We start from the raw sequence: 22,013 nt of genomic DNA on the forward strand, positions 1-22,013 counted from the left end.
ATTATAAGAAATATCCGACCAGCTTCGGAAACTTGGCAAAACATTGAATGATCTCCAGTACATCTACACAATCCAAATTGGAGTACCGCCTCGGTAAACTTCTTGAACCAAGCTCTAGGAGACTGTTTCAAACCATACATAGATTTTTTTAAGCAACAAACATGGCCGGACTCCCCCTGAGCAACAAACCCAGGTGGTTGCTCTATATACACCTCTTCTTGTAAATCACCATGAAGAAAGGCATTCTTAACATCAAGCTGAAACAAAGGCCAACTAGCAGAAGTAGCCAAAGAAAGTAAAAGACGAACAAAGGTCATCTTAGCCATCGGAGAAAAGGTATCACCATAATCGATGCCACAAACTTGTGCATACCCTTTAGCAACCAATCTAGCCTTGAGACGAGCAAGAGAACCATCGGGGTTAACCTTGACAGTAAATACCCACTTACATCCAATGGCTGTCTTCTCTTCGAGTAATGAAACAAGATCCCAAGTCCGGTTTTGGTCCAGTGCCAATAGTTCCTCTTCCATAGCTGTCCTCCAGCCTGGACTAGATAATGCTTCAGCAACAGTTTTAGGAATTGGATGTGTATCAATGGTCATTAGACTAGCCCGACAAGAGGTAAAGAAACTAGAATATGAGACAAACTGTGCAATAGGGTGTTTCGTACAATTACGAACTCCTTTGCGATGTGCAATAGGAATATCAAGATAAGTATGTGATCGACTTACCTCGGGATCATAAGATGATGAAGAAGAGATAGGCTTAGATACATTTGCAGGGGGCTCTACATGCCGACAAAGACGTCTATTGTAAACATATTGGATAGGTGGAGGAGGAACAGGAGGTTTTGAAGTGGGTGTTGATTCCATAATAACATATGTCAAGGAATCATCATCCTCTGTAGGGGGCTCCACCGGATTATCGGAATAAACAGTAGACTCAAAAAATGAGACATCCGTAATAGTGAAATACTTATGCAAAGAGGGATTGTAGCACCGATAACCTTTTTGTGTACGGGAATACCCCACAAAAATGCATTTAAGCAATCGAGGATCAAGTTTAGAAAGTCCTGGATGATGGTCGTGCACATAAGAGACACAACCAAATATACGAGGAGGCAAATGAAATAAGGGGTCAGAAGGAAACGGAATAGAGTGGGGAATTGCACCCTTAAGAACAGAGGATGGCATGCGATTGATGAGATAACACGCAGTCATAACAGCGTCAGGCCAAAAGGATTTATCTACCTTCATTTCAAACATCAAAGAACGAGTAATTTCTAACGAGTGGCGGTTCTTTCTTTCCGCGACACCATTTTGTTGTGGTGTATCTAAACAAGAGGATCGATGAAGAATCCCCCGTTGGGACATGAATTTCTAACAAGTGGCGGTTCTTTCTTTCAGCGACACCATTTTGTTGTGGTGTATCCGAACAAGAGGATCGATGAAGAATCCCCCATTGGGACATGAATCCAGAGAAAGTCTTAGAAAAATGCTCTTTGGCATTATCACTGTGAAGAACACGGACAGAGGCTGAAAATTGAGTATGTACTTCGTTAACAAATGCACAAAAAATAAAGAATAACTCGGGACGACTTTTTATTAGATATAGCCATGTGGCTCTTCAATAGTCATCCGCAAAAGTAACGAATTACTTAAAATCCAACTTTGAAGTGGTAGGACATGGGCCCTAAACATCGGAATGAACTAAAGCAAATGGCCGAGAGGCTTGTTTATCGACTCTTGGACTATAAATAATACGGTGCAATTTCCCAAACCGATGCGACTCACACTCAATTCGAGATAAAGAATGAAAACGGGAATCTAATTTCTTCAAACTTTCCAAAGAGGGATGTCCCAAGTGACAATGAATTTGATGTGGAGAAATTGCTGAACAAGCAACACCGGTAGCATCGTCAAACACATATAGCCCCCCCCGGACATATGTCCTCTACCAATCGTCTTCTTCGTCTTCAAATCCCGAAAAATACAGGATTCGAGATAGAAGGCTACGTAACGCTTATATTCTTTGGTAAGATGACCGACGGACATAAGGTTAAATGGAAAATTCGGGACGTACATCACGGAAGATAAAGATATGGAGGATGTCAAGGGAATAGTGCCTTGGATAGGGACTCATTGGCTAATGTAACATTGGACGTAGACTCATGAAAGGTAGGAAAGATACTTGAAGATCCGGTCATATGATCGGTAGCACCCGAATCAATGACCCAAGAGCGAGAGGTAGATGAGAGACACTTTGTGGCATTACCTGTCTAAGCAAAAGTAGCTGTGGAAGAGGAAATTGGCTGAGAAATTTGGAACCGATTGTACCTAGCAAGTTCCTCTTCTGACATTTTCATCAATGTTCCTCCTTCGTAGGAGCGAGAAGAAATACCAGACTCAATTGCATTAGCTACATTTGCTGCAGTCAAATGAGAGGGCCTTCCATGAAGTTTATAGCAAAAGCATCGAATATGTCTCGGTATACCACAATAATGACATGTCCGTGCAAGTCCAATATTATTTCATGTATCACCATACGTACTATTGTATGATTGTGGTTGGCCTCTGCCGAACCCACGGCCACTACCACCACTACTAAAGCCACGACCACTACGACCACCACCACGGCCTTGACCACCACCTCGGTTCCCTTGGACCGCCAATGCAGAGCTATCATCCGTGGGGGATATATCTTTAGATGATTCATGCGAAACCCTTAAGACCCGAGAAAAGGTGTCCGTTAGTGAAGCCACAAGTGTTTCCCCGAGAATTGGTGAACGAACTACATCAAATTCTGGTCATAGTACCCCACAAAACCCATAAGCGCCAATTGTTCTCGTTGCTCCCGCATCTTCTTAACATCGGAGGCAATTGGCAAAATATGATTAAGCTCTTCATACTTCTGTTTAAAATCAGCAAATAATTGTGTAAGAGGCCGACCCTTTTCGTCCGCTCTAAAGAAATCCCGAGAAACTTCATAGATTTTTGATAGATTATTTTCTCCAGAGTAAAGAACATTTAAATAATCCCACAAGTCCTTAACCGTAGTGACATGTGTAACCAAGGCAGCCACATGAGATTCCATAGAATTCCACATTTGTCCAAGAATTCTGGCATCTATTGCATCCCATTTAGTATCAACAGCAGTTCGTTCACCTGTCGGATGGTGATTTTGCTCTCTTGCAGCAATACCACCACCACAATTCTCTTCCATCGCTGGAAGTTGGTGACCCCAGCTAATTTCTCCTCTGTCAAACAACTAGATGATGCAGATACGAGTTCAGTCAATACTCCTTTGTTGTTATCTTCCATACGTAGATACTTCCACTAAACTAGGAAGAAAGCTTCACAAAATATCACTACACCACTGATTACCAAATAAACCGACACTAATTGAATCAAACCACATGCCACTAAACGACCTCTGCAAATTCGATAAAATCAGAACACCAGCTGCCACACACAACGATACTCTGCCTTTCTCAATCAACCCACATATCATCACACACAATCAGCCAATCAACATTCACAATAGTACTATGCCCCCCTCATGCATATTAGTAACCACGTCAAACTCCATACTACCCATCCACTTCACAATCATCTGTATAGAAGCATTTAGAGACGCGCACAACGTTTACAAAGCACTTACTTCAGCTGTCGTGCCTTCGTTTGCACCTCAAGCAGCAGATCAGATGAGTACAGGTTGTGCGACCACCAAAAAGGTAATCACACCTCAACGAGCAACGTTAGAAGCCGCCAGAACCAAGTTGCTGAACCTGGGTTGAGTCACGTGACCACCAGAAGGACATCGCTGGGCCTTGGTGACGGTAGCCGACCACCGGAAGGGAGTCGCCTGGGCTGGGCGACGTCGGGTTTTGGGTCGCTTGGCCTGGGTGACTGGGATCTGGGGTCGGGTCTTGGGTTGCCTGGCCTGGGCGACTCAGGTCTGAGTTCCCCTGGCCTGAAGATGCTTGAGCAACGCTAGTTTTGGTGGTGATTTGGTAGTCGACGGTGATGGAGATTAGTTCTAGGGTTTAGAATCTAATTTGGCTCTGATACCGTGTAAACAATACTCAATAATCTTATTCAATGAAAAGAATGACATACTTATACATTTTAGGGTAAACTCCCAAAACCCACAAACCCACAAAGACCATCCTACCCTTTTTTTTACTCTTTAACAATCATAAACTTTATTATAAACAGCCTTACCAAAAAAAAAAAAAAAACTTTATTATAGACAGCTTTATGTTTCTATGAACCGGGCAACTTTCCTGTTGAAAATTCATTACTTCACTGTACCTATAATGAAAAGGTTCATTACTGCAGCGGTGTAGGGATGTTGTAAACAAGCAGTCTTAGCACTCTTGCTAAGACAAATGTATTAAGTAATTATAAATCTAAGACATACGAATGAGTTAATGTGCCGTAATGCACACATCACAAGACCTTTAGACATGTAAACTTTTACATTTCCAGAGCACATTCATGTAGCTTAACTGGGTGCTATTTAACAAAATCAATGCAATAATGAGTAAGTTCAATTTCTCTCTTGCTCTGGTTTCTATGCTTCTTTTGGACTTCTCTACTGATTTCCATCCCTCGTCTGTCTTGGGAGTGCTTCCCTCTTTTTCCTCGTCCTGAGTTGATCTAAATTAGAAACTTTGCAGGCTATCTTTATGATATGCGTAATTTCTGCAATTGATCCATGTCACAGGTACAAGCATTCTCTATTCTTTGTTATTTAGGGCCTGACAGTCTCTATTTCCCCACTCATTTTTGCTCAGAAGCTTTGCTCCCTGCAGGATGTTGGCAAGTGCAGTGCTTGACAATTTGTCTAGAATGCTTCATTACACTACCAGGTTAAAGGTGACGGACATTACTTTTTTTTTAATCCCTCTCCTAACATGGAATCTGAAGCGCATTATGAGTGCAATGGTGTATTCATCTTGAATATAATGATTTCTTGTCAGTAATGACACAAGCATCTTAAACTTTTGCAGTATCTGGAAGAACTCATGGGACCTATCATCTTCTGCTGGGTTACTTGTGGTGTAAGCTTGGCTGCCCTTGTTGAGGTGATGCGCTTTGCTTTTGCTGTAAATATTAATTGAATGCACTTAATTTGGTCTACAGAGGCTTCATGCCCTGACAACACTTTACAAACTCTCTTTAATGTTCTTGTGTTTGCTCTATTGCTTTATTATGTCTCATCAAATGGATGCCACTTGAAGCATTTTACCTTTTACATCCTCTGTTCCTTTCCAGTGACCCTAATGAGCTCCCTGGACTTTCTCGTTTGGAATGTATTTAAGATCACCTCTTAAAGTGATTTAATGCTGTAGGTTTATCCTACATCACCACGGGGTTTTCATTATCTTATATGCATGTGGTCTGATACCATGATAGAGCACTTGTCCAAAAAGTTTTAAGCGTTCAAGAAATGGGCCTAAAATGTATACCAAGAATATTTTGTTACAAGTAAAGTTTTCTGTTCCTGTTGGAGCTTGCACTTTGCATGCATTTTGGAATCGTCACTATCGTACCATTTATTTATTGCAGGTGAGAAATTTATTTGTTTCAGAGGTGGAACCTAGTTACTTTGTGCAGTATTGTTGCGATTGGCTTCTTCCAGCATTCATTCTGCATGAAGACAGTAAATCTCATCTCACCTGGCTTGCACAGGTAAGATTTCATTCTGACATCCTTTTATCTGGGGTTGACAGCGAGGATTGTTCAATTAGTGATACATGTGGTACTTTTGTGCCATACAATGAAGGACAAATGTTTGAAATGATCATACATCTGAAGTCAGCTGTATATGTTTTTCTTTATTTACATGGTTATGTTTACTTTGATAATCACATTGTCCAATGCTTCTAGACTTTTAATACCCGGGTGTTTTTCGTCTTAGCTGACTCGATCATTTTGATTCCAGATTTCTGGTCAACCTTTGGCAGTGTTGGTTCAAAATCACTTCGTCCCAATTTTTGCAGTTTGTATGGCTCTGCACTGCAGTAAAAGCTCGGGATGGGAAAAAGGAGCAATGGTGCTCCAGAGTTCAATTCTTCAGATTGCTGAGATATCTGAGACTGCAAGGGACAATCTTATTAAGAAGCACATGGTTTGTTTGTTCCTTTCCATTACAATTTTAGTGGTGGAATTTTGAATCAGTTAGCCATACTATCTTTGGATGTTATCGCATTTAGGTCTTATTAGCACTTAGTGTAGTAACATCCTTATCAGGACTTAACTCATCAACGAATGTATTCAGGATTTATCAATAGAATGAAAAGAAGATAGAAATTGATAACGAAATGTTTGATCTTTTCGTCCCCTGCCATTTTGTTGTATTGTCAGGGGTACTTTTTTTGTGCCAAATGCTTTTTATGTGGTATGCTATATGTGGGCATTGCCTCTTTTAGTTAGGTGGCTAAGTTTAGCAACAGAAGTAGTAGTTCTGTTTGAATTCTGATTCTGTGAAGGCTCGGCAAGCTTCATATCACGCATCTTCCTATAGAGCTGTTTGTTGTACTCTTATATTACCTCCATCATTTTTTACCTAAGAAATTACCAACAAGGGAATACCTTCTTTGATACTCCGGAATTATTTCCTGATAATGCTTCACGCCAGTTTCTACTGATGTCATGAATTGTTTAGCTGGTCAGTTCTTTGTTTACTTGCAGCATTTTGCTCTGGAGATTAATGAAGCATTTTGATAAGGACTCGCTCTTGTTTTCTTTTCTAGGTGTCCATAGTTAGCCACCTGTTGTCCCTTGCCTATGATGGGTTGGATCATCCGCTTCCTTTCTTTTGCAAGGATAATATATCCTGTGCAATTCGAATGGTTGTCGACGGGTTCCTGGATCAGTACATGGCCTTCTCTGCACTTTTTGCTTAGTCGTTTATGAATCATCTTGGTAAATATGTTCTCACATTTGATTGTCACAGGGGAGACTGTCCTTCAGTGGTTGGTGTTGTGGATAAGATTAACATTTTCCGCCCTGATAGAGTTTTCATGGTGGTTCTTATTTTCTTGGACTTCAACTGATTTTCTTATGAATTAACATTGTTTTCATCTCTTAGTGAACTCATCTCATGGTCTGCAGTTCATAGTTGAAATTCATCACAAGGTTGCATCAGCAAGTCATCACAGGCACAGATGTCATAGGTTGGCTGAAATCGAAGTTCTTGTAAATATACTGGAGCATAGAGCTGCTATAGCAAGCACTTCAAGGTGAGTTTACTCCTTATGTAATTTCTTTTGTAGTCTTTTGCACTGACTATATTGATGACTGGGGGATCTCCTATCCTAGATAGTGCCATAATCAGTAAGAAAAAGCTTCCTGTAGGGCTGGACATTACTGTGCATGTGTTTATCCTTTTGTATGGGGGAGATGCTGAAGATGTTTGTATATTCTCGGTCTCAGGAACTTTGGAAGGAAGAGGCTCGCCTGCGTGGCTTGCACTCTGTCCTGCATTAATGAACACTTTTTAAAGTAAAAAATTTCTACAACCTCCACTTTTCTCGCCACCTTAGATTTGAATTTGGCATTTATATTGAGTGTACTTGAAATTGAGTGCACAATCGTTTACTCCGAGAGCTTGTGCTGTTATAGAATGACAGGGAATATAGTTTTTATCTTAACATGTCCCCTTAGATGAAGGCTGATTTGTTGATGAAGGTCTTAAACGTGTGAATGTGATGTTCGGGGTGAAATAGTTGTCGCAGTCCCATACTTATAATGAAAGGGGAGCCAGTAAATGGGTGAAATGGGAGTGGAAGGAATGAAAATCGAGACTTTTGACTCTGATACCAAATTGAAATTGAGTGCGCAACTGTTTAATAAGGGGAAGGAAGCACATAACAGACAGGTGAAGCGATAGAAATGAGGTAAACATTGATAAATGTATAAATTCATGGCATTGTTTGAACTCGAAAGATATTTATAAAGAAGGGGAGATCAGTAAGTGGGATCTCATGTGGTATTATTCTGAAAGGAATGTTTTACTGACGCCTATACTTTTATGAAACTGGACGGATACCACCTGCTCCTCGAACCTCCTTTGACCTTTTAAAGCCGTGCATAAATTTGCCAATAATTCATATTTTTAATTACACCACCATCTCTTTCTGGCAAGATAAGTCTATTTAAGCTTAAGAATTATCGGAGATTTGCACATCATCCGAGTTACTGTGTTAGGTCAGTTGTTTAATCAACTCAGGTGTCTGAACCAATTATTTTCCCTTGCTGATAAGAAGTCCCAATGCTCACATTCCTAGTTCCCTGATCCATTCTAGTCCCTGCGACATCAATCAAAATCCGATCTTTGATTTTTTGCATAGCTTGGTAAGTTTTGTCCCCTAATTCCTGACCACCATCATTTATTTGCATTTGTATTGAGGCTCTCATGGACTAATGCCTGTTAAGTTGGTCTATACATGTCTAAAAGCCCCTGTGTGTTGGTGTGAATATTCCTGACTACCATCATTTATTTCCCTTTGCATTGAGGCTCTCATGGACTAATGCCTGTTAAGTTTGTCTATACATGTCTAAAAGCACCTGTGTGTTGGTGAGAATATTCCTGACTACCATAATTTATTTCCCTTGTCATTGAGGCTCTCATGGACTAATGCCTGTTAAGTTGGTCTATACATGTCTAAAGCACCTGTGTGTTGGTGAGAATATTATGTCAATTGAGCCTTTTTTGTGTTGATGAGAACACAACGAAACTACGTGTGTTCTCCGTTTCAACACGATTAGAGAATGTTGGGGTAAGGGTGTCAAACCGTCCATAAATTGTTCAGTCTTTGGAGTTTTTTAAATGAAGAGGAGGTAAATTTTATCGGCCCTCTCTACCTCTTCATGTAGGGGTAAATTTGTAAGGATGCCTAGGGAGAGAGACCCAAACCCCAATATAGTGGTGGAACCTGTCAAAGAGTTGGCAATTCTACGTCAAACATGTTGATGATGATAAAAACAACTTGGCTCCTATTACAAGGCATAGAACCCCTCACACAAATTGTTGGTATAAATCAGAGGAACTTGGGGTTTCAGTGGTGTCAAAGGAGATTATGGAAAGATGGGAATGACCATCAAATTTCATTGGATAAATGGGGTGTTTATGAAATGACGGTATTTTAAATTGTAAAAGAAAATTATATTTATGGTTGTTGCTTGGAAAGATGGTGAAAGTTCAAAGCCTAGAGCTAGTCCATCTGATTTGTTTACAATGCACTGATGTAATCAATGAATAGTCTGCTGTGTTTATCTATCCAAGTTTATAAGCCACATATGTTGTTTGCAGTTATCTTTTCAATTTGGTTGGTCAATATATCGGTTGCCATGCTCTGCAAGATCAGTGTTGTCGTATAATAGCCACTTTGCTAAAGACTTTTGAGAATGATCCATCCAAAGAAATTTCCAGTGTGTTGGGAGAGCAACTTCAGGTGGATGTTCTGTTGCTAAATTTATTAAGCAACTTTTCTGCTTAATTTTGTGATAGTGAGTAGCTCATTGCTTTTTGCGTGTTCTGCAGTTTCTGGTATCAAAGTTGGTTACATGTTGCATACCATCCAATGCAAATGGAGAAAACCCTCCAAGTGGATCATCCCAAGTTTTATCTTTGCTTCATCAGCTAGTTTTACATTCTGGCCCATCGCTTCATGATTATATTAGAGTGAGCTTTCTGCCTGATTCCTGTGCTAATCTAGTATGTTGTCCTTAAATTGAAAAGTGATAAAATTTGACCTTTTAACCAAGGCCTTGTTTTTATCTACTTATAAAGCATGACCTTTGCTGGCCAGGATTTGGAACCTTTTCCTGAAATCAAAATATTTGATGAGCTGCGGGAGTTTCATGAGGATCTATGCATGGTGTACTCTCCAAGGGATCACTTGTTGAAAGTACGCAGTCTCCATATTGGGGACAATCCTATAGTTGCTTACTTCAAACTGTTCTAATTCTTCTTTTTTATTTAATTCTTACATTCCTCTTATGTTCGTTCATCAGTTTGCAAAGAGGTCTTGCTATCTTCCCCGAAGGCTATTTCTCTGGAGGTGATTTCTCTTCCATGACAGTCTCAATTCCGCATGTGATGTATTCAATTTTGTATTCCTCTTGGAAGATGTATTTTCACTTAAATAAGGGTGCAAACAGTTAATTTGCTCAATTTCTGAAGTATCGTATCTCTATTACTTAATCTTCTAACAGATGGATGGTCCCGAATTTATTCTTAAGAGTTCTGCAGCTGGAGCGGTTCTATCATTCCTATTAAGATGCTCACCATTTGACTATCTTTGCAGTCTCCAAGCACTTCATAAGAAGTTACTAATGGGAGAATCATCTGTAAATTTTGACGCAAGGAGTACGCAATGGCATGATGATCCTGAAATAAGAGATGCAGTTTGGACGCTAGTTCGCATGTGTGGCTGTGAGGATGCTGACGGTGTTGGAGCATTGGTGTCAGATCTTTTGTCTAGGGTATGCTCACTAAGCTTTTCTTCCTCAATGTTGTCACTTTGTACGGTATTTCACAATGTTGATTACTGCATCCTTTTTTCATGATTATGTCAAGGTTGGTATTGGGGATTCGCATTGTGTTGTCTTTCATCGTCCTGGAGAATTTAATCGTGCACATGTTTGCCAACCCATATGCTCTGGGGGGGCTTCAAAAGTGAAGCTTAAACTCCAAACAGGCATACCTGAAGAACTTCTATCGGCAGTTTTGAGACTTTTGAAGAAGTATTTGATGGACGATTCTGTTGTAATTGTTGAAGTGACATCGCAGGCTCTCAGGGTGAGTTTGTGGAGTGCTTAATGATTTGAAGTTCAAGCTATTCACACGAGTTTTTGGAGTTGTTCTTCTGAAGTGCATTTTGGAGTGTTTTAAAGTCGATAGTTTGGACAGAATAAAGGGTGATCGTGAAAGTGGTCTACATTATTAAATTGTTATGGATAATTGCAAAGTAAAATGGCATGGTATGCATAACAACTATCGCACTATTCTCTAAGCTTCGGAAAAAGTTATTTAATCTATCGACTACATGACTGACACGGAGCATCCAATGCACAAAATACTTTCTCCTAGGCTTGATATCAATTTTGTAGTAGGATTCTTTTTTTAATGAGTACTCTATAAGTTGGTTTTGGGCTATAAAAGACTAGTTGTTAGGAGAATCTATTTGGAGTTTAGGGGGTGGAAACAACTGAATAAGGACTTAGGACCTGGGAACACTTTGCAAACGTTATCTTATTATGATTGATATGAAAGTATTTCTCTAGTAGTAGCATTCTTAGTTTAATAAATGCTTCGGTAATTAGCTTTGGGCTGCCAAGGACTGGTTGCTAGGAAAAAGCTATTTGGAGCATAGAGGGTGGAAACAACTGAATAATTTGTAAATTGAACTTTAACGGGAAACAGGATGTTCATGGAGGACTTAGGAACACCTTATTATTGAAGAGCCTTACCATGACTGTAGACATTCATTTACCATTATACACTTCGACGAATAAAGTTACAGAGGATAGTTCAGGACTTTGCAGCAAGTTAGAGTGTTAATTTTGACTTGAAGAATTTGATTGTACTGAAGTCACGATCCTTATGTTGCACAATTCTCCTTCCTATGCTTTTTTTCTCAAGGAAAGATTTTTTGTTTTCCCATGGCTTTTCTTTTTGATAGCTTTGGAATGGTGTTCTCTCAGCTCGAGTTTGGCTTTATCGCATTAGCTCTTGGTTTAGACACATTGTATGAATTTGCTATCATGCATGACGTAAGTCTGTTTCAACCAGGGAATTCTTTCAACTGAAAGGGGTCAAAGTGCTTTATCAACATTTGATTCCTATGAAAGGTCTCTTGTGGAGGTCAGCTTTTCTTTTATGTAATTGTAAATTATTAAATAAAAAAAGGAACTGTTTACGGTTGTGTTAGAATGATAAGGCCTGGTGAGGTGTCTAGTTGGAATTAGTATATGGTCTGGGCATCATGTCTTCATATACTAATGACAACTAAAATGTTACTTCCACTACTTCCTCGCAGGCTACATCCTGGGAATAAATATGTCGAAAGATGAATTTCCTACTCTAGCAACGCATTCCATGTGTTTTTTTTTTAATAGAATGGAATATGAAGGGCTAGCGAATTTTAAATGCTTGCTGTCGTTCAAATCCTTAGGATTTGGCTTTGATGCATGCTGTTGAGTTATCTCTCCTTGCTTATGTACTGGATTTGTCTTGGCCTTATATTTGCAATCTCCTTTAACCTAACCTAAGCTTTTCGAATGGAATTCCTAATACGTGCTCGTTTCAATTCCATCAATTTTTTTTTTGGTAGCCACAATTCCATCAATTGGTGTGTGCAATAAAGCTCTCATATCTGACTAGCTTCTACTTTAATATTAAAAAATGTTTTACTCTGTGAATTTAAGTTATTGTACTTTATCATGACTTTGGGCTTCGTGAATCTTCATGCTTTTAGTTTATTTTATGTTCTCCCTTGGATAGATTCACTCAAGGGGGGTTAACATGGAATTGGTGGAGAAGCTTCTTTTGGATTTGGAGCGGAAGTTTAATGGTAAATCATGCCTTTTGCGGCTTTTCCCCTTTGGTGTTGCTGTTTCATTGTTTTTGTTTATGATTTCAGAATATGCAGCTTCTTTGGTTATCCTGAACTGTATATAAAACAGGCTTAAAGTCCATGTTTTTGTGCGACCTCTGTCAGCTGGAGAAAGAAATGCTATTTAGTTTTTTCTTCCATTTATTTAATTTTAAGGCATTTACTTGGCTATCAGCTGTGATTAATTAATAACACAGGCATTTATGAAGCAATAATGGAAGTACCTCGTGGGTACTCGAGGGTTAATCTAAAATTTGATCATTATGAGTATGATATTGCTGGATTAGCATGGTATTGACGTGATGGCCATAATCTGAAGAAACTGTAGCTGGATTGACATGCTGACAAGTAACATTCAATGTTACTGGAATACTTGATATTATTGGGATATGTGTTAGATCCTGTAAATTAAAATTTGGAGGGCTAACAGGTTTTCGCAGCATTATAATTGGTGGATCTAATCTGTCATCAGTTCCAATTTAATATGCTAATTAGGCCGTAGAGCTTGCCCGGGAAAAACTGAATGCTACTGCTTTTATTCCCTATACGTAGAATTCGTCTTACGATGACTGCTATAAAGCATGGTAAGCACAAAGCAAACTTGCAATGACTACTCTAAAACATGAAGCCTTGGGTTTGTATATGTGTATAATTTTACAGTTTCATGTCCAGATCGCTGGAGTATATACGATGTGGTGATGTACTCTGTGTTGGCTTTGGTTACTTTTGTGCCTTAGCTGCAATTCTGAGTGGTTGTTTATTATCTTAATATCGATATCTCAGTCGAGGCAATACCACTGGAGAATTCTGAAGTATGGGAAACATTTGGTAAAACTTTTGATACATGGATCTGTCCACTTGTTTTCTCTCTGATTGGACATTGCGATGATGTTTTTTTGAGGTAATGCCGTTGTCCTTTGTGGAAAAGTTTTTGGTTTCATATGTGCTGGATACCTAGCTAACACATAGAAAGCATTTAATCATTAAGTTTCATGCCTGTGTCAGACTATGTCAAGATGTTGTTTCGTTAAAAGTAGAAGTGGCTGAGCTCCTGCTTCCGTATATTATGGTCAACCTGGCGGGAAGGAAGGGTTTGGATAATGATTTTTCCAAGATGATCTCCTCACAGGTTTCTTCCTTCTTGCTGTGAGATATGTTTTAAGCCATATTTGAGAAGTTTTATTCATCATTCTACTTATTTCATGCGGTTTTGGTTTATCCTTAACAAAATGTATATGTTAGATCGTACTGTTGACATAAAGCTAATCATTCATTGATAGCTGGCGAGGGTATGTAGTTAATATGATGGGGCCGTGACCTTTTGGAAAGTCCTCATACTGGACCATACTAATGGAGAGGACAATTGTGATATGCTAAAGAAACAATACCTTAGAAGAAATTCAACCCAAAATGGTAAGCGGAGGGAGATTACATGTATATAAGGCCCTGTGTACCGCGTAAGCAAGCGATGTGGATATTTAATACCTTCCTCACATGCACCGGAATGAAACATTGGGGAAGATATGTGGAGTTGATGAATAGGAAATAACCTCAACGAGAAGCTAAGTGAAATATTAAATAGTGCGTGATGTTGTAGAACCTGGCTCTTTTAGAAGTTGTGGAACCAAAAGTGCAAGCTACTCTTCATGTGTATAAAGCCACTGTATATCCTTTAAATGGATGATATGGAACACTTTAGTGACCTTGAGAGAGAGGAGTTCCGGTTGCTGCAGTAATAGATTGTGGAATATAGTAGACTTTTACATGAGCCACGTATTTGTGACACCTACATAGCTTAATTTTCATCCTTGTGGTAAAGTGGCTTGCGAGATATACTTTAGAACTCAGAATTGTACTTTTATTACGAACTGGAGTTGAACACAAATGAGGATGTTTGCAGTAGACGAAGTAAGGTTGAGATGTGGAGACTATAGTAATGTTTCTCACTATACCTTGCGCAAATCTTGTAGTTTGATTTTTATGTTTGCTTTCTCTTTTGGTAAATGCTTTAACTTCAGCTAATTTGATCCTACTTGATGGTGCATTTTTAGTGAATGCTTTGATTCTTATTGTCATAACTGAGCTCCTTTTTGTTTGAGCTCTTTTTATATATGCGTTTGCACTCCCTTGGTGTCTGTAGTAGCCTATTTTTCATCTATTACAAAATTAGATGTCATTTGATGGTGGATTATTCAATTTGCTTGGGATTTTGAATTCTTCAGTATTAAATTGCCAGGTTCAAGAGCACATATTTGCTGAGACAAATAGGTTAACCAAATCAATCCAAATATTTTTGGATGTTTTAAATGGGCTTCGTCTCTACTATAGCCTGGAAGGGTCTGCTTCTGCTTCAGTATTATCGAAACTGGAATGTTCTAAGGTAAGTCTGTTGAACAACCCAAGTCTTATTTGTTTAAGTTTTTTGGCCATCTTTTTCCTATCAATCAGAAATGGTTTGGTTCAAGAAATGCTATCCAGCAGTTTTTTTGGTTATTTTGTTCACAAAACCACTTGTGCATTTCTAGTTTTTAGCCCCTTCATGGCTCTTGCCATTCTTGAAAGGTTGTTGGTTCTTACAACCAGCGTTACAAGTATTTGGACTGAATGAACTTAGGGTTGGTAGTTGAAGCATTACTCCCTGACTACAATCGGGATTTAGCTTGATTCTCATTAATCAGCATCATTTTCCATGTTCTACTGTCAGGACTCCAACTGGCTCATTTATGTTTGATATTTAGGCCTATACCAGTACAATAACACCTCACATAGTTCTGAAGGCGCTATGTCTCTCCGAGTTAAATGTGTCTTCTAGTTTTTATTTTTATTTTTATTTTTCTTGACTTGCTTTGAATCAATGTGGTTTTAATATCATTATCCTGATTTTCTTTGGAAACTGGCTCTTCAGTATACTACGATCTCCAGTCATGGATCAAAAACGCGTTCCTCCTCAACAAAAGCTAGAGATTCAACTTCTAAATTGGCTTCTTCTGCATCATCACATTCATGGGAAAAGGTCAAGTTTGATTCTGTACTTGCTTTTCTTAGGATCTCTTTCTTGCTTCGTACTATCTGATACTAAGCAACTCGAGAAAATTGGATTTATGTAGAAAAGCTGTAGAAGAGTCATTTCCTGAGAATGTTATCATTTTACTTAAATGGTTTGGGTTTATCTGTACAATATCCTTTCCTTACAACCGGAAGATATTTTATCTGTACTGAAGGTATCAGGCCATGTAAAACTTTTCGGAATAGCTTTTACTGGTAAATTGTGGTTGACTTTATCCTTCTTTGCTAGCTTCAGGCGCATAGGAAAGATGATATCTTGACCCAAAAATAAAAATAGTTGGATTTTTTGCTTAGAGATGTCTTCTTTGTTGGAATAGCTTTTACTGGTAGATGGTGTTTGACTTGTATAATTCTCTGCTAGCTTCAGGGGCATTGGAAAGATGTTGAACGATGATATCCTGACCCAGAAAAAAAAAAGTTGGATTTTTACTTAAAGATGTCGTCCTTGTGTTAATGTGGAATAAGTTATAGCTTTGTAAGTGAACACTAGTCATATAGTGGCAACCTAGGTGTGAGAGTGTAACAGAACGTAGATCCGGGTATCCTCCCATTATGAGATGCATATGAGTTAACTGTAGGAAAATGGGAGCAGAATACATAAGTTTTCCATCTGCTTGTTGAAAATGTAAGTGGAAGAAAGCCATTATCACAGTCTTATTTTACCCTTATTTTTTGAGGGAAAGAAGGGATAGACATGGGAAAAAATTTACAGTTGCAAATAGGCCTGATAAAAATAAAAATTATTCCTGAACTTATTCAAATCTTTGAACATTTTCTTTCCTGTCTCCAAACATTTAAAACTATTTTTTTCCTTCTCTCCATGTGCATGCTCATGTGCTCTTTTGCTAGCATCCGAAAGGAAGAGAAAAGATAGCAAACATTCATTCCTTTCTTTTCTTCAGAAGATGTATCATCTGCCCAATCCCCTCTTTTTCACCTTCAACAGTTCCGCAACTGCCTACATCGATGGAGAGGCTTGTCAATTAAATTTTATTGAAGATAATTTTTTGAATTTTATTTTTTACTGTCAAATTCTATCAAAGGTTCTTAGAGAAAGCTCAAGAGGATTTGGCACTTCTTTCAGTAAGGATCTTTCATCTATTTTTCCATGCAACCCTTTCTTCAGCAACCCCGACAGCAACTTCAATGGTTTCTTCCCCTATCCTGGGTTATCAAGAATTGAGAATTGATTGTTTCGGGTGGAAGGGGAGCTTTAATGGTTGGAATGTATGATAAGTAAATTGGCCACTCTTTGCTTGTCTGTTTCCATGAACTCACTTGTAAGATCCCTTCGGTTTGACCAAAAAAAAAAAAAAAGATCCCTTTGGTTAAGTGAATATATATTGCAAAAGCTTGTTAACAAAGAATGGATCAAAAATATAAATCAAGCATACATCTTAATACTCTCCTTAGTGTCTGAGGCTTCCGTGTGAAGCTCTAAACCCAGAATTCTATTTGTAGTTTGTGCTTATGCTCACTTGATTTTGACGCAGTTTCAAATAGACAAATAGACAAGTAGAGACAGGAATTTGCAGATTTGCAATAAGAAAGTGTTTGGGATTCTTGTGCTCTGAGATCTCTTGTTAGTAATTGTTTGTCCTGAAAGTTTAAGCTGTTGGAAACTGACTCGCAGTGTATATCAATTATATTTCTAACTCTTTTGCTTTCTAATTGAGAGCCTTCTTCCCTTTATGCCATGTCTGAATGGGAAAAACAAAAGATCCATCATCTGTCAATACTTCCAAGCTCATGTCTGTCCATATCGTGTTAGTATTTATTAATTTACCCTCACAGAAATATCTCCTCATTACCCTGTTTTATGAATTGAAAAGATCCCCTCCCTGGTCTTGTTCACTGGTTGAAAGATTTCCTTCAATGAGTATGTGGTCTTTGATGGCCCTCGTGAACATTATAGACTACCCAGAGATGTCCTCCACACGAAACTTTATCACTTAACCCCGCAGTCTGGTAATTTGTAATATCAGCTGAGCAAGCTCATAATTTGCCTCAAGAAGATGATAAGAGATTCCCAAGATCTCTTGCTGAATTCAGATGAAGGTGCAAATAGTCGAATGCTATCTTTTTGCACAAGGATAGGAAGCATCTGTTGATTTTCTTATTGAGAAGATAAGTGCATGATTCAAATGAATTAATAATTCCAGGAAAGATTAATCAAACAAAAGTTCAATGGTAATGATAGATGGAGCAGAGGATAATAAAGCTTGATAAAGTCTTCTGTTCTGTTGCATCACTTTCATTTGGTGAAAAGGACTTTTTGATCAATCCAAAAGTACAGGAAAAAGGTTCAGAGTTTGGTAGAGGAGTTTGAGGGAGAGCAGAAAATTGGCGTGGCACTTGTTGGAATGGGATAGTGAAAGATGACTAACACATCACAGGAAGTTTTTGAATTTGAATTTTCTTCTTGTATACTAACTTGGTTGTTTCTCTGCCATGTTCCAGGTTTATTGGATGTCCATTGATTACCTTACTGTGGCAAGGTCGGCTGCTGTGAGTGTCAAACCATCTCTCTCTCTTTCTCTCTGTTTTGGACTTATTTTATTTTTTACAAAAGGAAGGGAGTGGAGAGTTGTCAATATTATGGGGCATGAGGCGGCTGCAGTGCTCCTCTTGCTATATTATTTCTTTTGCTGAGTTTTTCATTTTTGGCCAGATCAATATAACTAAGTTTTGTGTCCCCATTGCAGTCTTGTGGATCATACTTTACCTCCATTATGTATGTAGAGCATTGGTGTGAGGAGAATTTTAAGAGTCTCACATTGGGGAGGCCTGATTTCTCCTATTCTGAGAAGGTATTCACTGCAGTCTTTTTTAGCATTTCTTTGATATTTCTATGGACTTGTTACTTAGGTGTTGTGAAGTGCGTTCAACTGGGTACCTTCACATTTGCTTTATTGTTTCCCATCACCAGCTTCCCTGTCACATTGAGATACTGGTATCGGCAATTACTCAAGTCAACGAACCTGACAGTTTATATGGGATAATTCAGTCGCACAAGGTTAGGTTTTATTCATTTTCAAGTAGATATAGTCACTGTTTCCTTCTTGACATTGCATTTTTCATAACTGAATATGATTGTCATTGTGTTATTTGCTGTTTAAAATGGTGCAACTCTTGTAGTTTACTTTGAATTTGTGATGTCACAAAGCTCATTAGAGAACCGGTGGTAAATAGCCAAGAGAGAAGAAGGAAAAGAGGAGAAAACGAGAGGAGAAGAAGAGAGGAAGAAACAGATGTAAAAGCCAAAAAGCGGCTCTCAGTTTCTGTGTTCACTTTACCCTACATCTATTGCAATATATTTAATAAATTGTACATGACCATAGGGCCCTCATGTACGTAGAAAGAAATAAAACCTGGCAAATTGACAAAGTAACGTAACGAGTGACATAGTTGAAACTATTCTTGACATTGCATTTGTCTAACTGAATATCGTCGTCATTGTGTTCTTTGCTGTTTAAAATGGGGCAACTCATGGAGTTTACTTCGACTTAGAAACAGTTGGAAACTATGAGCTCATTCTTGAAAGGAACCATAGTTTTTGCAATTGGCTTTTAATTCGTTTCATGTAGTAAAAAGAGCTAACCTAGAGACACGACAGGGGTAACCTGGATATTGTTTAGAGCGGGAAATCTAGTAAGAACTAAATTTCCACATCCTTGACTCTTTCTTTTCTTTTCTATGTAGAAGGTGGGACCTCTCTTTCCTTTTGAAATCTTTTTTAAAAAACCTCTCTTTGTTGGAACATTGGAGGGCAATGCAGCCTGATCATAGTCATATAGACTCTGTCTATGAATCCTACACCTCAGCTAAATGTGTTACATGGTTAGAGGCGTGGCTCTATTTTCTGCTTCTACACCGACATAATTATACCATTTCACTTCTTGCTCTTCCACGAGATGAAATTTTGTCCAATGGACATATGATATCCTGATGTAGATTATATTCAATAGGCATCTCCATATCTGATGGTACAAATATACCTTGATCCTGGTGCGACGCTACTTTACCTCAAGCACCTTTATATACTGAAGAATATGAGACACTGCATCCCAATGGCTCTGTTGTAATGAATCAAGGAACTGACTTACTCACTAGGGGAGCTATATCGGGACGAGTAATGCTAAAGGTAGTTCTGGGTTTGGAATTCATTCCCCTTCATCCTGGACTATATTCATGTTAGGATCCATAAGGATATAAACTGGTTTAAGTCCCGGCATACTCGTCTCCTCTTCTAGTTGTCATTTATATTTTCCTGTTTGCAAGTTGAAATATTTTAATATGTGGTGTTACCTTTATATACCGAAGAATATGAAACACTGCATCCCAATGGCTCTGTTGTAATGAATCAAGGAACTGATTTACTCACTAGTGGAGCTATATCGGGATGAGTAATGCTAAAGGTAGTTCTGGGTTTAGAATTCATTCCCCTTCATCCTGGGCTATATTCATGCTAGGATCCATAAGGATACAAACTGTTTAAAATCCCGGCATACTCATCCCCTCTTCTAGTTGTCATTTATATTTTCCTGTTTGCAAGTTGAAATATTTTAATATGTGGTGTTACCTTTATATACCGAAGAATATGAAACACTGCATCCCAATGGCTCTGTTGTAATGAATCAAGGAACTGACTTACTCACTAGGGGAGCTATATCGGGATGAGTAATGCTAAAGGTAGTTCTGGGTTTGGAATTCATTCCCCTTCATCCTGGGCTATATTCATGCTAGGATCCATAAGGATATAGACTGGTTTAAATCCCGGCATACTCGTCTCCTCTTCTAGTTGTCATTTATATTTTCCTGTTTGCAAGTCGAAATATTTTAATATGTGGTGTTACCTGGACTCAACACTTTGGGCCAAAGTACCTGTGTGACACAACACAGATGTGGACTTAAGATTTGTGTGTGGCACACATTTGAGTTGTGGACATGGCTTGCCATCACTTTGAATTCTGGTCCTCCCTTTTCTCAGTAGAATCTGGTATACAATAACTATAGAAGAAGATGAGGATGAAGGAAAGGAGGGAACGAGGAAGGGAGGGAAAGCGGTCCGGGGGGGAGAGGAGGGAGGGGTGGGAGTGGGAGGAAGAGAGGGAGGGAGGGATATAGGCTGAGGGCGGAGATCCTTGAGCCATTTGGGCCGACAAATGCCTTGTGCAAATAAAGGAAAAGGGTAAACTCACTCAAGTTTTTAATTTATGAGTTTATTAATAAGTTTTCTAGCCTAGGTCGTACTCACAAATGACATTTTAGGAAATACGATTATCTTTACAGATGAATTTGAGAAATTAGGCTAAAACCATGTGTGAAGAAAGTAATTGCAAATTGAGCTGAAAATTGTGCTGCAATGACTTATTTATTAGTAGACTAGGATGGGAGAAATTAGGCTAAAACCCTGTTTTCCCAAAAGTATCATTAATCAATTGAATTTATATTAAGGTCACTACATCGTGCCCCTGCTTGTGTCCCATTTCTCGGGTCCTTTTCAAACGAGTTCCAGAGTAATATTTTCTCAAAGTACTAATTAGATGCCTGGATTTGCAACACCTGATCCTCGCGAGTGCAGATAACATTATTAATCAGGCGCGTCTTATTTCTCGGATCCTTTGTAACCTGCTAGCATAGTTAGAGCTAAACTTTGAGTTCGGGATGATGGTGTCATGTTACTTCGAATTGTAATCCTTGCTTAGCAAGCATGTGCAATAGTCTGCTTTCTTCATCTTAGATCTTGGCTGTGGCATGATTATGTATGGTCGGTGGATATGCTAGTGTAATCAAGTCAATACGGTAGTATGAACAAATGAATGCTCAAGTCTCCCGAAAAGTTATGTATTTATCCTAGCGTGTTTTGTTCATTTTGCTTGTCTCATGCATGCTGTAGTCCTGTTCAATTATTACAAAGTTGTTCTGTATTAAATCAACAAATGGATATTACTGTTGACAGTTGACCTCTCAAATCATCACCTTTGAGCATGAGGGAAATTGGAGCAAGGCCCTTGAATATTATGACTTACAAGTACGGTCAAAAGCGATGGTGGCGGATGACAAATGTTCCAGGACAGTGTTAGCAGAGACCCTTCCTTCAACAGCTCATCCATCTTCTTCTACATTTGACGGTGTGACTGGGCTGGGAAAACCTTACAAAGGGATTGTTAGATCTTTGCAGAAAACTGGTTGTAGTCATGTGCTGGATTTGTATTTTCAAGGACTGACTTCTCGTAGAGGACAGTTCCAGTATGATGAAGAACTTAATGAATTGCAGGTACAACTTTGTTCATTTCCTTCAGTGGAAAGATACCTT

General features: G+C 38.8%; 1 protein-coding gene across 6 annotated transcripts in view; it reads left to right on the forward strand.

Annotated features, from left to right (window-relative positions):
- LOC115734880 (serine/threonine-protein kinase ATM) overlaps positions 1-22,013 on the forward strand; it is an 89,758-nt gene that overhangs the window by 17,432 nt on the left and 50,313 nt on the right. For all 6 annotated transcript variants that reach the window (XR_007199208.1, XR_007199209.1, XM_048282286.1 and 3 more), the window contains 24 exons: positions 4,682-4,728; positions 4,817-4,880; positions 5,015-5,089; positions 5,574-5,696; positions 5,950-6,135; positions 6,761-6,882; positions 6,964-7,033; positions 7,122-7,249; positions 9,322-9,463; positions 9,553-9,693; positions 9,821-9,919; positions 10,026-10,072; positions 10,319-10,496; positions 10,591-10,812; positions 11,806-11,877; positions 12,517-12,586; positions 13,412-13,529; positions 13,634-13,757; positions 14,865-15,008; positions 15,534-15,641; positions 18,155-18,202; positions 18,400-18,504; positions 18,624-18,710; positions 21,657-21,974. Coding sequence is in view for 4 of the 6 variants with exons in the window: in XM_048282286.1 (XP_048138243.1) it covers positions 4,682-4,728; positions 4,817-4,880; positions 5,015-5,089; positions 5,574-5,696; positions 5,950-6,135; positions 6,761-6,882; positions 6,964-7,033; positions 7,122-7,249; positions 9,322-9,463; positions 9,553-9,693; positions 9,821-9,919; positions 10,026-10,072; positions 10,319-10,496; positions 10,591-10,812; positions 11,806-11,877; positions 12,517-12,586; positions 13,412-13,529; positions 13,634-13,757; positions 14,865-15,008; positions 15,534-15,641; positions 18,155-18,202; positions 18,400-18,504; positions 18,624-18,710; positions 21,657-21,974 (2,838 nt within the window). In the remaining 2 variants the exon portion in view is untranslated. The remainder of the gene's footprint in view (positions 1-4,681; positions 4,729-4,816; positions 4,881-5,014; positions 5,090-5,573; positions 5,697-5,949; positions 6,136-6,760; positions 6,883-6,963; positions 7,034-7,121; positions 7,250-9,321; positions 9,464-9,552; positions 9,694-9,820; positions 9,920-10,025; positions 10,073-10,318; positions 10,497-10,590; positions 10,813-11,805; positions 11,878-12,516; positions 12,587-13,411; positions 13,530-13,633; positions 13,758-14,864; positions 15,009-15,533; positions 15,642-18,154; positions 18,203-18,399; positions 18,505-18,623; positions 18,711-21,656; positions 21,975-22,013) is intronic.

Source organism: Rhodamnia argentea, chromosome 7, assembly GCF_020921035.1.
Source record: "Rhodamnia argentea isolate NSW1041297 chromosome 7, ASM2092103v1, whole genome shotgun sequence".
Lineage (NCBI taxonomy): Eukaryota > Viridiplantae > Streptophyta > Magnoliopsida > Myrtales > Myrtaceae > Rhodamnia > Rhodamnia argentea.